The sequence below is a fragment of the Brachyistius frenatus genome, unplaced genomic scaffold (genome assembly GCF_029030835.1).
Source record: "Brachyistius frenatus isolate BFR_SWC_R1_liver_20210118 unplaced genomic scaffold, ASM2903083v1 Contig_5, whole genome shotgun sequence".
Taxonomy (NCBI): domain Eukaryota; kingdom Metazoa; phylum Chordata; class Actinopteri; family Embiotocidae; genus Brachyistius; species Brachyistius frenatus.
This window is the reverse complement of record NW_027210604.1, coordinates 2,019,564-2,033,835: the sequence shown is the minus strand read 5'-3', so window position 1 is coordinate 2,033,835 and position 14,272 is coordinate 2,019,564. Positions and strand designations below refer to the sequence as shown.

General features: G+C 44.5%; 1 protein-coding gene across 3 annotated transcripts in view; it reads left to right on the top strand.

Annotated features, from left to right (window-relative positions):
• Positions 1-13,987, top strand: part of wwc1 (WW and C2 domain containing 1) — a 36,651-nt gene extending 22,664 nt beyond the window's left edge. For all 3 annotated transcript variants that reach the window (XM_069716536.1, XM_069716527.1, XM_069716519.1), the window contains 13 exons: positions 799-888; positions 4,705-5,387; positions 7,030-7,147; positions 7,712-7,882; positions 7,995-8,187; positions 8,629-8,769; positions 9,026-9,075; positions 9,840-10,041; positions 10,222-10,392; positions 10,480-10,572; positions 11,207-11,437; positions 11,580-11,698; positions 12,231-13,987. In XM_069716536.1, the coding sequence (XP_069572637.1) occupies positions 799-888; positions 4,705-5,387; positions 7,030-7,147; positions 7,712-7,882; positions 7,995-8,187; positions 8,629-8,769; positions 9,026-9,075; positions 9,840-10,041; positions 10,222-10,392; positions 10,480-10,572; positions 11,207-11,437; positions 11,580-11,698; positions 12,231-12,297 (2,329 nt within the window). In that variant the 3' untranslated portion in view covers positions 12,298-13,987. The remainder of the gene's footprint in view (positions 1-798; positions 889-4,704; positions 5,388-7,029; positions 7,148-7,711; positions 7,883-7,994; positions 8,188-8,628; positions 8,770-9,025; positions 9,076-9,839; positions 10,042-10,221; positions 10,393-10,479; positions 10,573-11,206; positions 11,438-11,579; positions 11,699-12,230) is intronic.
• The last annotated feature ends 285 nt before the right edge of the window (positions 13,988-14,272 follow it).

The window sequence follows — 14,272 nt, the reverse complement described above, 5'->3', positions numbered from 1 at the left end:
ATCACTTTAGTGCCTCAATGCCACATCTTGATATTAGCTGTTGGCACAGTTTTAGCTGCTTCAGCAATAATAATAATAATAATAATAATAATAATAATAATAATACATTTTATTTGTAAAGTGCTTTTTTTACAGGATAAAATGATCAAGACAACATAATAAAAATATAAATCACACAACAATCACATTAAAATCCGCTGATAACAGTAAAAAAAACAAAACATTAAAAGCAGCTTTAAAAAAAGGTGTTTTTTCAAAGTATTGACATTTGATCCACTCTGGGAAAATACAGACACATATACAATATAGAGGAAACACACACACACACACACACACACACACACACACACACACACACACACACACACACACACACACACACACACACACACACACACACACACACACACACACACACACACACACACACACACACACACAACAGCAGCAGCAGCAGTGTGTAACCTGATCAAAGGCTTCCCCTCTTTGGCCTGTTTCCACTCAAACCATAGATCATATTAGCAGCTGTTAATGGACCGGTTTCCTCCAAACAAAGCTCAAACAAACAAGATGACACCTCCGTCACCTGAACACAAAGCGGCATCACAACACGCCAACACATCGCCGCTGTCCTGGCAGAGTTGTTAACTTCACCTGCAACTTTAGCAGAGGATTATGTTCAGTGTCTTTCTTTCTTCCAGAAGCAGCCGTTTGGCGTTTCTTTTCTTCTTCTTTTTTTTGAAAAAAAAAAAAAAAAAAAAACCTTTAAAATTGAACCTTTTTTTCATATCTCTTCAGGCTTCGACTCCACTGCAAGAGGAACAAGCTGGTCAGAGAGCTGGAGGAGATGGTTCGACTCGCCACGTCGCTGCACTCTCAGCTCAAAAGGTTCGTTCGGCTGATTTCTGTATCAAATCAAAGGATGAATAAGGTCTCATTATTTTATGATTTTTTTTTAAATTTTTTTATCAGTGATAATGATTTTCTCAATGCTTTCGTTTCCTGACATGTCAAACTTTTTTTTTTTTTTTTAAATAATGAGGACAATTTTACTGTAACTGATAGAAACGATGGATAAATCTACAAAAAAAAGATTCAAGTCATAATAAATCTGAGGACATTATTAGTTTCCCAGGTTAGTCTTTACCATCAACAATTGCAGTTAGGATTTATTTTACCCTGAAGATACTGTTGCTTTCTTTAACAAAAAAAAAAAAATTAAATTAAATAAAATTTTAAAAAAAGCCTTGCTGGGAATGAAGGTTGTGTTGGAGAAACTGCGCCACATTCGGGGTAGTTTGCACCGAATGTTTTCCCTCGGCGTCGACAGTCTGACACCTGGAGGACGAATGTTACGGTCCGACAGCCCCCCACGAATGTCAAAGAAGAAGAAAAAAAACAAAAAACAAAACACTTGGTCGAGCTCCTGCCCCGACGTCTGGTCTCAAACCACCTCCCCCGGCTCATTACTGCATCACTGCTGTAGACTTCCTGAAGCATTTTGAAGGGTCTTTTTTTTTGTTGTTGTTTTTTTTGGCAGATTTCCTGAGTTTGATACCAAATTTGAAGAGCGCATCCCGCTCCAAGTTTCAGGTCGAAGGTGAAATCACAAATGTGGTCAGAAAAACGTGTATCTCAGGCGCTGATGTTGACGAAGTCGAGGTACCGTTGAACACTTATTCACGGAGGTGCTTTGAATGCGTCGTGCGCATCGCTGTGCTGCACCCCTTTATTGCGCGACAATCTGAACTTTGGATCACGCCGTGCAGACATAATAAGAAGGTAAAACGACGATGTTCAAATAGTTCACAGAGGCAAAGCACAAGTTTCATTTTTTAGTTGTGAAGAAAATAAAATGTGGGAGTGACAGTTTCAACTGGTCCTAATTAACTAATTTAATGAAGCCAGCGTTTAGGTATTTTTATACAGCCGTTTATTTCATTTATCATTTATTTGGTTCAACAGATCTCTCCGAAGGTCGCTGAGCATCAGATCATTTTTGCTTCAAAGCGAACAAAGCGGAGCTTTGAAGTGAAGGCGGAGGTCGAGAAAATTTGGCACCATCGCAATATTTAACCTTTAATGATCAAACGTTTGCCAGAGATGAAAGCCGGTTCGCTCTCCTCGCCTTTTTTTTTTTTTTTTTTTCATATCAGCTACCATCTCCGCGCAAATCGAATTTTCCGCACGCATTTACCAACATCCTCGAGAATTAGGTTTTTCATAGATGCTGCTGGAGGATTTTTAATTTTTTTTTTTTAAAGCTGGCGATCCGAAAGGCCGACAACGAACGGCGCCCGTCTCTCTCCGTCTCTCTCCGTCTCCTGAGTTTCGTCTGTGTTCTCGTCTCGCGGCTCCGACGGACGTCAAACGACTTCCCGCAGGACAGGAAGTGTTCGCCTCCGCGCTAACGAGCCGTCACACTTTTAATTAGTCCGGTCGTCAGGAGGGTGTGAGGAGGACAGACAGAAGAAAATGACTCGGCTATTCTCCTCAGTACCAGAACTGGACCCACAAATCCAATATTTAATGTCTGTATTTAAATAGTGATGAATTTGATTTGATCTTCAGTCACTTCAGAAAGTATTTAGTCTTTTTTTTTTTTTTACTGTTTTAATGCTGTAAACTTTTGCAATTTTTGTTTATTTTTTTCAAGTTTATGAAATTTTTTAAAGCTGAAATCTCTCATTTACAGAAAAAAATAATAATATAGCCAGTGAATAAAAAAAAATTAAAAAAAATTAAAAGTATTTTTATTTTATTGTTCACTGGATTATTATCATTGCAGAAATTATTTGGGAAGAAATCGGAGCCTTTGTAGTGTTGCATTTTGACAACATTGTGCTTCATTAATAAACAATGGCCCACCATATATTTTAAATAATAAATTACCACATCATTTGTACATAAAAAGTACCAGAATCAGAAATATTTGACAGAATCACAGAGGATGAACAGGCGAATATGATTTTCTTGTTTTTTTTTAACCAATATTTTGAGTCGGTGAAATATTGACAAATGATCAGAGGGTGAGAAAAGATGAGAGGAAAGAAAACCGGGAACGCGCGTTTGTTCACGTTTCCCTGCAGTGACGCCAACGACATCTCGTCCGACGCAGCAGCCGTCTTCTCCCAAACCTCCGCTGTCCTCTTTTCTTTCCCTTCCCTCATTTCTCTTTTAATAGAATATTCTTTTGATAAAATGTATGAGATTTTAAAATGGGATTTATGCAAAGCGACTCGCAGCGGAAACAAACCGGTTACAAATCATGTTTGAACACTCGCGGGGAATCTTCAGAGACAGAAAGGAGGCGAAGGGTTCGTCTTTCAAGAAAGTACATCTGAAGTCTTGTTTAAAGATGTTCCAGCTCTCGTAAGGAAGGAATCAACACGGGCTCTGAGAGGTCGCGGTTTACAAGCAACCAGCTGTCAATACGTGTCCCGTCTTTCTTGATCTTCTAGTTTTGTAGCTCAAGCAGAATTTACTTCATACTTTTACAATGTTGTTTTCTTTTTATGTTGACTTTTAAAAGTGTTTTTTTTTTCGCTCCCTGCACGGAGATCCGTGTTGGATTTGATAAACTCCGAGATCAGTGTGCATCTATCTTGTCAGATCCTTCTGGTTTATGTGTAACTGTCTGACTCAACTCCCTTCGGTGTTTAGCCTTAATTAACATGTTCGTGTGGTGGTTTTTATATGCTGGAAATGATCACAAGCGACGCGAGCAGTCAACACCGTGGATGAATATTTCCACTTTAGCACTGCAGTGACAGTCTTGACGGTCTGGAGGGGTGGGTGGAGATAGAGGCGGAGATAGGGGCGGGAACTGCTTGTATGCATAAATCGACACGTACTAATCATAGTGCATGAAATTGGACGTGTAGTCTCTGCGTCTGAAAAGTGAAGCTGAAGTGGAATTGCCTTAAAGTGCAATTTCAACGAGGTCCACAAGAGGCTGGCTCCAAAAAAAAACCTCTCGCTTCAATAGAGTCCCATTGGAAAAGTCATTTTCTCTCATAAAATGTAAATGTGGTCCCTTTGAAATTAAGTAAGATATTAGGCCGTAAAGAGAGGTGTCTTTAGTGGTTTGGGGGCGTGTCTGGTTTGATTGACAGCCCTGGGGTTCACTAAGTGTTTTGAAGCTTATTTTCTAATAATAAAGGGATTCTTTTCAGATGGACCGCCAGAAAACCAATCAGCAGTTGTTTAGCCAACAACACTGAAAAAAATGTATTGACTTAGAATTTTAGTGAGAGAAGTTGAATGGGAGTCTATGGAGCCCGGCGCTTTTTGGAGCCGACCTCTAGTGGCATTCGGTAGTATTGCACCTTAAGGCACTTCTGCATCGGCCTCATTTTTCAGACCCGGAATTTACTACCAATTTTATATAAAGTCAGTGGATCCACCACTCGCTCCTCCCCAACTCATCCGCACATGGTCACATCTGGCTGAAATGCCAGCATCGAGGATGGTTGATGTCACAGCGGGTTGCCGCGGGTTACCGAATGAAGGCAAAGGTGTAAAGTTACATCTAAGTCACCTCAAAGTCACGAGGAGATTATTTCTTGGAAAATGTTGCAATTTTGATGAACAGAGATGACTTTTTAGAGGTTTAACGAACGCCAGTGGAGGAACTTTAAATAGCACCTGGTGACACCAGATAATTAAAGCCCCCCTCCGTTTTTGTGTCCCTCTCTCCTCCAGCCTGTCGGCCAGCACCCTGTCCTGCTCGTCCGGCAGCAGTCGAGGCTCCCTGACGTCCAGCCGCGGCTCGCTGGCCACCACCTCCAGCCTGGGCTCCACCTCATCCCTCAGCTTCACCGACATCTACCTGGAGCAGCCCGAACTGGCCGACCCGGACTTCCAGAACAAGCTGGACAGCCTGCTGCAGGAGGGCGGCCAGGGAGGCTACCGCCCCTCCAGCTCCATCACCACCATCCACGAACACGAAGTGGTGACGGGCTGCGGCGGGACGGACGCCGGGAGGCCGCAGGACAAAGCGGGAGGGGAGGGAGGAGATGTCGGGTGCTCGGCCGGAGGAGGCGCCGGCGGCGGCGTTGGAGTGGAGTCGGGGTCGTCCAGGATCCAGGCCCTCAGACTGTCAGAGACCCCCCGCTCTATGAGCTCTTTGTCTCCGCGCTCGTCTCTGTCCTCGCTGTCTCCGCCGTGCTCGCCGCTGGTCACAGACACTAGTTTCCTGTCCGGGGAGACGTTCGCGGGCCAGACGGGGCCCGGCGGCTTGGGCCTGGACCTGGAGCTCCACAGCAGGCTGGCAGAGCTGGAGCTCAGCCTGGACTCCGAGGAGCAGCGGCAGGAGGAGCACGGGGGTCCCGGCGGGCTGGAGCAGAAGGAGAACCACGGCAGCACGCTGGGCGAGGAGGTCAAAGGTAAACCCGAACCTGCGTGCTGTCTTTTCCTTCGAATATATTTCAACCTTGTGTCATTTGGCTGAAAGTCTGACTCGGATCTTCGGCAGGAGCGTCCCCACTGAAGTCAAATCTATGAAACGATGCACTGAATTCAAAGGCTGCACGGTAGAAATAAACTTTAAAATGAAAACAAATCACCAAAGAAGTTCATTAAGTAAAGAAAATACATCCGCGTGCAGGTAAAATACCAGAATAGATCCAATCAAACGTACATCCAGCGACTTTCAGCGAACAAATACATTTTTTTTAATTGACATTAAACCTGCCAGAACCTCTGAGTCTCTTATCCTCGCAGCGATCGTGTCGCATCTCGACGGCAGTGAAAACAGTTTTAACGACTCGGGAGAAAACGATGATCCCAGTTAATAACGCTGGAACGATAAACGTGATGAACTACATGCAATTAAACGAGCCGCGGTGGAAGAGAGCGAGCGAGCAGACGGGACAGAAAACACTCCGGCGTTATTGGAAAGAGGGACGCCAGGAATCCTCCGGGCTCACTCAGCATGTGTGATGAGAAATTTAACACGGCGAGTGAAACCTGACTGCTGGTGGAGGCAACGGGGAGGGAGGGGCGGCGGGGAGGGAGGGTGGGTGGGTGGGGGGGGGGTAGGGTTGCAGTCGCTAGCTCAGCTGTGTGTGTGTTTGCTGTGTGATGCTGTGTTTAGGTTGTATTTCTGGGTGATTCGACGGGTTTTAATTTTACCCATCCCGTCCCGTGAAAGAATTTTCTCTCTTTTTTTTTTTTTTTTATGTCACAGTCAACAGATTAATCTTGAGATTTTTTTTTTTTTTTCCAACTGTTGCTTCGACAAAGAGACGCATTAAAAGCAGCCGAATCGGCCGTCACAAGTTCCTCTCCGCAATGTACCTCTGGACTTACAGATACAAATATCACCGGATTAGTTTGATACTGAAGAAAACCTAAAAAAAAAAAAAAAAAAAAAAATATTCCCAGGCAGTCGTACGGTTGCATATTTGATGCAGCGAGTTATTCGTTTTGCCCTCGGTAGGAACTAAACCCGAGTTGTAGTGAGAGTCAGCTGGAGTTTGAACCTGGCTCTGAGACCTCTGCAGGTGAACGTGACTCCTCGTGGAGCCGTAGGTGAAAGGTGGAGGCGGTGTTTGGTTTCCTGTTTGCTCTCCATCTCTGCTGCCAGGGCTCGAACCGTGCACACCCGTTGACCTGTTTGTCGGGTCCAGATGGACTCGGTTGGGGGGAGGGGGGGGGGGCAGCGGACAGCGCGTAGTAGTTATAGGCTGATGTTAGTGTCAGTGAATCCCAGGAAAAGATAAAAGATAACAGTTTGTCGATCGGTACGTTTGGGCTTCCCTCTCCGGTCTGCGGCTCTTCGGCTTTTAAAAAGTAATGAAGGAACGCGCCATCCAGTTGTATTAGTTTCTGGACAAACGGTGGATTGTTCAGTGGCTGTGAAGAAAACGCAGTACCTATTGTTTTTGTGGGGTTTGTGGACAATAAGAAAAACATCGAATATGACCAGACTTATCAATAAATCAAAAGACGACCCGAGGGGAAAAAAAATTACGAATGGAATGAAATTAATTTCGTCACATCCTCACCTTGCGTTTTTGTCTTCAGACTCGGCTCCCCAGCTGCGAGGGACGGGGGCGGGGCCAAAGAAGATGGGCGTGACCTCGGCGGTGTCTGACGAGTCGGTGGCCGGCGATAGCGGAGTATACGAACCGTCAGAGCGCAGGTACGATTCATTTATTCATAACATCCAGGACGGTGAAGTCTGCCCTGTACATCATTGACCTTTTCTAGGTTTGTTTATTTTGTATTTTTTACTTCTGATATATTTTACATTTTATTGATTTTGCAGTTTTTACCCAGAATTTGTATCTTTTTTTTTTTTTTTTATCAACACCATTTTAAGAGCATGCCACATATTGCTTAAAAAAAAGAATTCTATTTTCAGGAAACAAAAACTTCCTGTCATTTAAAACCAAAAAAACACCAATATTTGCATGCTTAAACGCTCTGCTTTGATCATCGTACTTGAATTATGCAGTGAATGTCAACTGTAAGGTCTCTTCTTTTGTTAAAATATAGCAACTTTGTAAAAGTCAGAACCCACCCGCTAATTATCATATATCAAATATTGCAGTTTAAAATGGAAATGAAAACTTTTAGAAACATTTAAATTCTCAGATCAGCCTGTGTGTGTGTGTGTGTGTGTGTGTGTGTGTGTGTGTGTGTGTGTGCGTGTGCGTGTGCGTGCGTGTGCGTGTGCGTGTATATGTGTGTGTTTCTCCCCCAGGCCGGGCCTCCCTGCCGACCTCCTCCTCGGGTCGTACGAGGAGAAGTTGGCGCCGGGCTGCTCTCAGGTGCAGCTCGGCTTCCGCTACGAGGCCAGAGACCAGCGCTTCACCGTCTACGTCATGCAGCTGTCCAACTGCAGCGCCCTCTGTCTGCCGGCTGACCAGAAAATGTACGCGGTCTTACTCGTGTGGGCAAAATGTGCCTGTGAGAAATAGTCCGCCCGCGTTTGTGCGTGCGACGGAAGGAGGTGAAGAGTTCACAGCGTTTTGCTCTTCCCGCAGGTACGTGCGCGTGGTGGCGCTGCCCTGCGTGGAGGCGACGCGCTGCCTCTTCCGGACGCGCGGCTCGCTGCCTCAGGACGTCGTGGAGTTCAACGAGGTGTTCGGCATGCAGATATCCCAGGGTGCACTGCGGCAGAAGACGCTGAGGGTCGACGTCTGCAACACCAGCAAGTCGGGCCACGAGGAGTGTCTGGTTCGTAGACGTTTGTGGTTACCTCGTGGGACCTTTTTAAAGATACAAAGGAAACGAATCTCCTCTCAGAATGGGTCTTTTGCAGAAACTGATGCTCAACAATGTTTAAAATCGTGTACGGTCGAGGGTTTAAAAGGTTTTTGAGGAATCCCCTTAAAATTTAAAAGGGCTTCACACACACACACAAAAAAAAAGAAGACAAAAGACATCTCTCTTTTGTTTCCACTACTTGAATGTGTTTTCATTGATGGAACGGATCCCAGTTTTGTGCGTTTTTCTTCTGTATCACAGCACATTAACAGTCTCGGGTGCGTTAATTATCCATCGCGACAAAAATGATAAACAGTGGACGAGCCTTCGAACTGTTTTTGTCTCCTGAGGTATTCTTTTAACACCCCTCTCCTACCCTTCATCATCCTCCTCCTCCTCCTCTCCCTCCAGGCGGGAGCCCAGATCAGCTTGGCCGACGTCAGCTGTTCGGAGGAGAGACGCACCAAGTGGTACAACCTGCTGAGCCGCGCCTACATGCCCGAGATCAACAACAAGGACAAAGAGAGCAGAACAGTGGGCGTCTCTGACGGGGTATATTCATAATGATAACAACAATAATAATAATAATAATAACAATAATAATAATAATAATAATAGTCCGACCGGCAGTCACATACTTGCTGTGGCATCTTTAACACAGTATCACACGCCATTTAACAAAAAGCGTTGGCACAAGAAGCACAGACGACCACACTGTTGATTTACATGATAGATAGTCGCTGATAAAATAATTGGTTTGTTCCTCTTTTCTTTTTCTTTTTCTTTTTTTTGGTGTTGTGTGTTTCAGACTCGTGTTTCCAGCGGCGACAGAGGCGGAGCTCCCGAAGACGATGAGTGGTGAGCGTCGGCATCTCTCAGCCTTCATTTGTTCTCCTTCATTTGCTCCTTCTTTCTTACGGAGTGGAGCATTAATTATTTACTTTATTTCTCGATATGAGCATTTGAATACACGAGCGACAATGCATCAAAATGAACAGTGGAATAATGTCATATATGGTGATATATCAGTCCTTTTACTTTTGATACAACAGGTAAATGCGTCTGATGATACGTCTGCGCTTTCACTGGATAAATGTATTTTTATGTGTAACAGAATCTTTTTAAATTGCTGTTTTGACATTTTTCCTTCAGGATGAGTGTTTGCTCCTTCTTTCATGTTATTTTTGTACTACAGAGGACGTGTACTGTTAAAAAAAACACCTCATATTTGTTCAGTTAAAGATGTTAATAAGGGCAGTCAGTCAACACTTGAGTGTTTGCGCGGCTACAAACACAGAAAGAAGGCGACCCGGCCGTTTCGCTGTGTAAATAACCCCGCCTGAATTTAAGAAGGCACTTGCACGATGAGCTTCAGACCGTTAATTTAGATTGTTCAAATGTAGTCTTCAAAACTTTCAGTTTAGAAATAGAAGCCAAAACTTATCGAGTGTTTAAGCACAAGCAGTCGTAGTGAGGAAGAGCAGGAACCAGCGCAGTTCACACGCTTTGGATACGAACACGCAAAGATCCCTGTGAAACGGGTCGATACTCAGCCACACGTCGTCTTGGCAACGGTAGAGGAGGGGAAGTAAGTAATACGTGTTTCCCGTGTTGATTGTCAGGCGTGGCGACCCTCTAGAGGCAGACATATTTGATGACGAAGAAGGAAATGACGTGGAGGGGGCGGGGCCTCTGGAGGAAGAGGACGAGTTTTATCCTGACAGCAGCCAGTGGGAAGCAGAAGAAGAGGAGGAGGAGGAGGAGGAGGAGGATGAAGAGAAGGTGACCAAACCCCCTCCGACAGCAGCAGTCATCACAGAGAAGGTAATTTCTGTTTATTTACAGCGTGTAGTTCCTTTTTGTTGTGTTTAGGACCTCCACTCTCACATTTCTTAAAGGGTTCAAGTTTATCTCATTTGTTTGGTTTTTGCCACTAAAACACATTTCAAAGCCGAAAGCTGCTGAAACTTCTGTTGTGCGTCTCCGCCGTCGTCGCGTTTCCAGGTGAACAAGGAGACGAGCACGGACGGCCGGTCGTCGTCCCATCACTGCTCGGTGGTTCGGCCCAAAGAGCGCCGGCCGGACGTCCACCAGCAGAACCCCTTCATGAGGGGCAACACCATCATCCGCTCCAAGACCTTCTCCCCGGGACCTCAGAGCCAGTACATCTGCCGGGTAACGGAAAACCTCACCGAACGGCGGGACGGGGGTGTAAAGCGCGCGGCGGGCTTTCATTCAACTAACGAAATGTCGTCTCTCCAGATTAACCGCAGCGACAGCGACAGCTCCACCCTCTCCAAGAAGTCTCCGTTCGTCAGGAACGCCTCGGAGAGACGCAGCGTGCGCATGAAGAAGGTACCGACGACCTCGTCGCTCCCGTTGACGCGCCGGACCGCCGAGTGTTTCTGTCTGTAGGAAGAATTTCCCTCGTCGACATTCCGCGGTTACTTTCTGAACACGGCAAAGTTAGGAAAATGAAAACACGCAGATCAGTTACCAAAGTCCGTCTGTTATCATTTATATGATCGAACCACACGCTTCACACACGGGCCTTTTTTTTTTTTTTTTTTTTTCTTTTCTTCTTCTTAGTCTTATACTTGTTTCAGAACAGCTTTTTATTTTTATAGTTTAAGTCGGAGGTTTTCCAAACTTTTCACACCGTGCACCACTTTGTCCCTCCGTCGACACCCACAGCGTTCTTCGTTAGAATAAAATTCGCTGATTTAACCGTTGAAAGGCTAAAAAAAACACCGGCAACATAAGGCGACCGTTTTCAAATCAAATAGTTTGTTTACATCTGTTGCTCAACTGTCGACTCTTCTTCATCACTCAAAGATCCGTCGGGTGCGTCCAATCCAGTCCAGTCCAGTCCAGTCCAGCGCCGTCCCTTTTCTCCAGACTGTTTTTTAAAATTTTTATTATCCGTAATGAACCTAGTGGTTTGTGGCAGCGTCTGACCCCCCCCACCCCTCCCTGTCCTCCCCTTCAGCCCCCGGGGCAGGCGAAAGGTCTGGACGGTCTGCTGCGGACCTCCCTGGACCTGGAGCTGGACCTGCAGGTGTCCCGGACGCGGCAGTCCCGGCTGGCGCAGGAGCTGCGGGTGCTGCGGGAGCTCAAGGCGCAGCTGGAGAAGGCGAGGCAGCAGGGCCAGAGAGAGCTGCCCGCCTGGGTCCAAGAGGACGAACGCTTCCGCCTGCTCCTCAGGCAGGCCGAGAAACAGGTGAACGGAAACCCGGTCCGCTCTCGACCATCCAAACATTCCACTTTCGGGGTTCCCCGGGTTGTCGTTTTTTGTGGCGAAACACGGCAGCGGCATGAAAATGGCTAAAATCCTTCGTCTCCGTGCTCTCGGTCCCGTTCAGACCCGCGAGGAGCAGCTGCAGGAGAAGCGGGTGGAGAAGATGATGCGCGCCGCAGCCAAGGACGTCCACAAGATCAGAGGACAGAGCCGCAAAGAGGTCCCCGAGGTCCAGACCTTCAGGTGGGACGTCGGGTTTCAGTCAGAGGACATGTTGTCGGAAAAGTTCTTGTTGCTGTTGTCTGTGCGAGACGTCGGTTGATATTTCTCGACACGTCTGTCCGTTAAACATGAAGCTGCAGCCAGCAGTTGGTTATTTAGACTGAAAACACCCCGAATCCATCCAAAAGGAAAACAGACTCCACCTGTTTCTTGCCTTTGAGCAGCCCGACGGCCAGCGGAGACCCCAGGACATCCCTGGTCCCGGCCAAGAAATAGTCAGGCCCCAAAACCCTTTGGTCACTTTTATGCTTCAGTTTTTTTGTGCGGATTAAATAAACGACACATAATCGTGTCAATTGGAGTTTTAAAAGTGCTTCAAGAGCAGGTTTTCTTTCCTTAAGACATAAACAGCCGAGTTTGTTTCCCCCCTACTTTTCGTGTTAAGCTAAGCTGACTAGCACTTTTCCAGAAAGCAAATTATGTCCCAACTATTCAATTAATGAATGTAACGTCATTAATTAATGTATTACGACTGTTTGCTGTGTGATTTCAGGGAAAAGATGGCGTTCTTCACACGAGCGAAGACCTGCATCCCCGACCTGCCGGCCGACGACGTGTAGAGAAGCATTTCAAAGTATTTTCCCTCCCGAGTCTTAACCTGCTGTTTCCACACGAATGAAGCGAACGTTTGGCGGTGTTATGAAGAATTTATAAAAAAAAAAAACCACAAAAAAAACCACGTAGGAAAAAAAAAAAAAAAAAACATTCAGCAAAGTGAAGAAACACATTTTTAAGAAGCTCAGCATTTCTAATGTGGATAGTCTTTGTAAATTAGTGGTAGCACTGCTAGAGCTTGTTTTTTTTTTATTATTTCACTCTCTTGTGTTTTTGTTTCTGTTACTAACTGGCTGTTTTTAGGCTCTTAGGTATTTAAAATCATTCCAGCACAAAATCATACAGTCACACATGTGCGTACAAAGACTTTTGTACTAAAATGACACAGAATATGTTTATTGAAAGCACAAAGTAAAATAAATAAAAAAATGGTACTAAAAGACAAATCAAAGCTGAAGCAAAATGAATATGTACACGTAATAGATATTTAATACTGACCTTTAAGTAATGTTTTTTTTTTTTTTAGCAAATTTTATACGCAGACAAACATTCGAGCACAAACAGTTTTTATTTTAATTTTAAATTGTATTTGTTTTTAAATATAATTTTCTCTACAGACATCTTTTAAAACACTTTTCATATATGTAAATATGATCTGTGACCAGCAGACAATTTGTTATAATCCTTAAGATTTTTGTACTTCAAACCTCCTCCGTTTTGGAGGAGGAGAAATTTCAAAGTAAAATTCAGGTTTAACTCTTTCATAAAATAATCAGAACAGCTGAGCCTGAGCTGCAGAGGAGACGGTAACTACAACACTGAAGCTAAAAATCTGTAGTTTTCAGTCATTTAGTTTCAGTTCACTTTTAGATTCTGGGTCAGGATTAATTCAGCAGCTCTTAATTTGAAGGTTTCCACTCTGGCAGGACTTCTGTTGGTATTCTTTTGGTATCTGGTAAACGATCAGCTTTCGAAAGATACACTTTTTTTTCTTAACTTTTCACTTCTCCTGCAGTTACCGCTCTCTGCCTTTGTGGGGGCTGTATTGCGAAATGATCCTGGAGATTGGTTTGTTTCTGTATTGGGAAACATCACTGACATCAGAAAAATAAATCTTGAAAACCTAAGAGGGGGGGAATTGGTAATAAATTCATAATTAATCCTCTCAGCTCACAGTTGATTCAGGCTGTGGGAGTAAAACGCACCTGCTGTTACTGCCACTGCCCACAGGTGTCGCCAAATCAACCCGGACGGAAATCTTAAGGATTATAGCTTTCACATCTTCATATTAAACACCAACAGGAGCCGTATTTTTTTTTTAAATGTAAAATAAGCGGGGTGATCCCGACTGAGGCTCGTCTGATGAGTGTGTAATACCGACAGCACAGGTGTTGGTACATCAGCATGGAAAACTGGAGAGTGTCTTTGCTTTACAAACATTAAGATGAAAATGAGCTTCTTTTCTTTTTTTTTTTTTTTTTTTAAGCAGCTAGGTCTAAAGTTAAAAAGTCATCATAATTGTCTCTCACCCGTTAAACACACATTCAGCAAGGCGTAGAAACGGCACTAACTCACTAACACTCAGGTAGTTGATCGGATAGTCTGCACTTTAAGAAACTCGAGGTTTTTGAAAAACACACCCGAAAGAAAAAAGAAACTTGATGTGGGTTTTTGGAAAGGAAAAAAAAAAGTAAATACCCAGAAACCTTTGCCTCACGCTGGAACAATTGTTGATTGTTGAAACACACGATGATTGTCGAAACACACACAGGAAGTGAAGATCAAATGTATTTTTGACGACTGTGAATTTCGTACTGATTGTAGACTGGAAGTGACTTTAAAAAAAAAAAAACACACAAAAGAAACTGACCAGTCAGCCAATAGTCAGCACTTCTCTCTGGTTTCTGCCCTGATAAAAAGTACATTTGGTCAGTTTTTACATCTTCACTCTGTAACTGGATATTTTGAACACATCTCCGA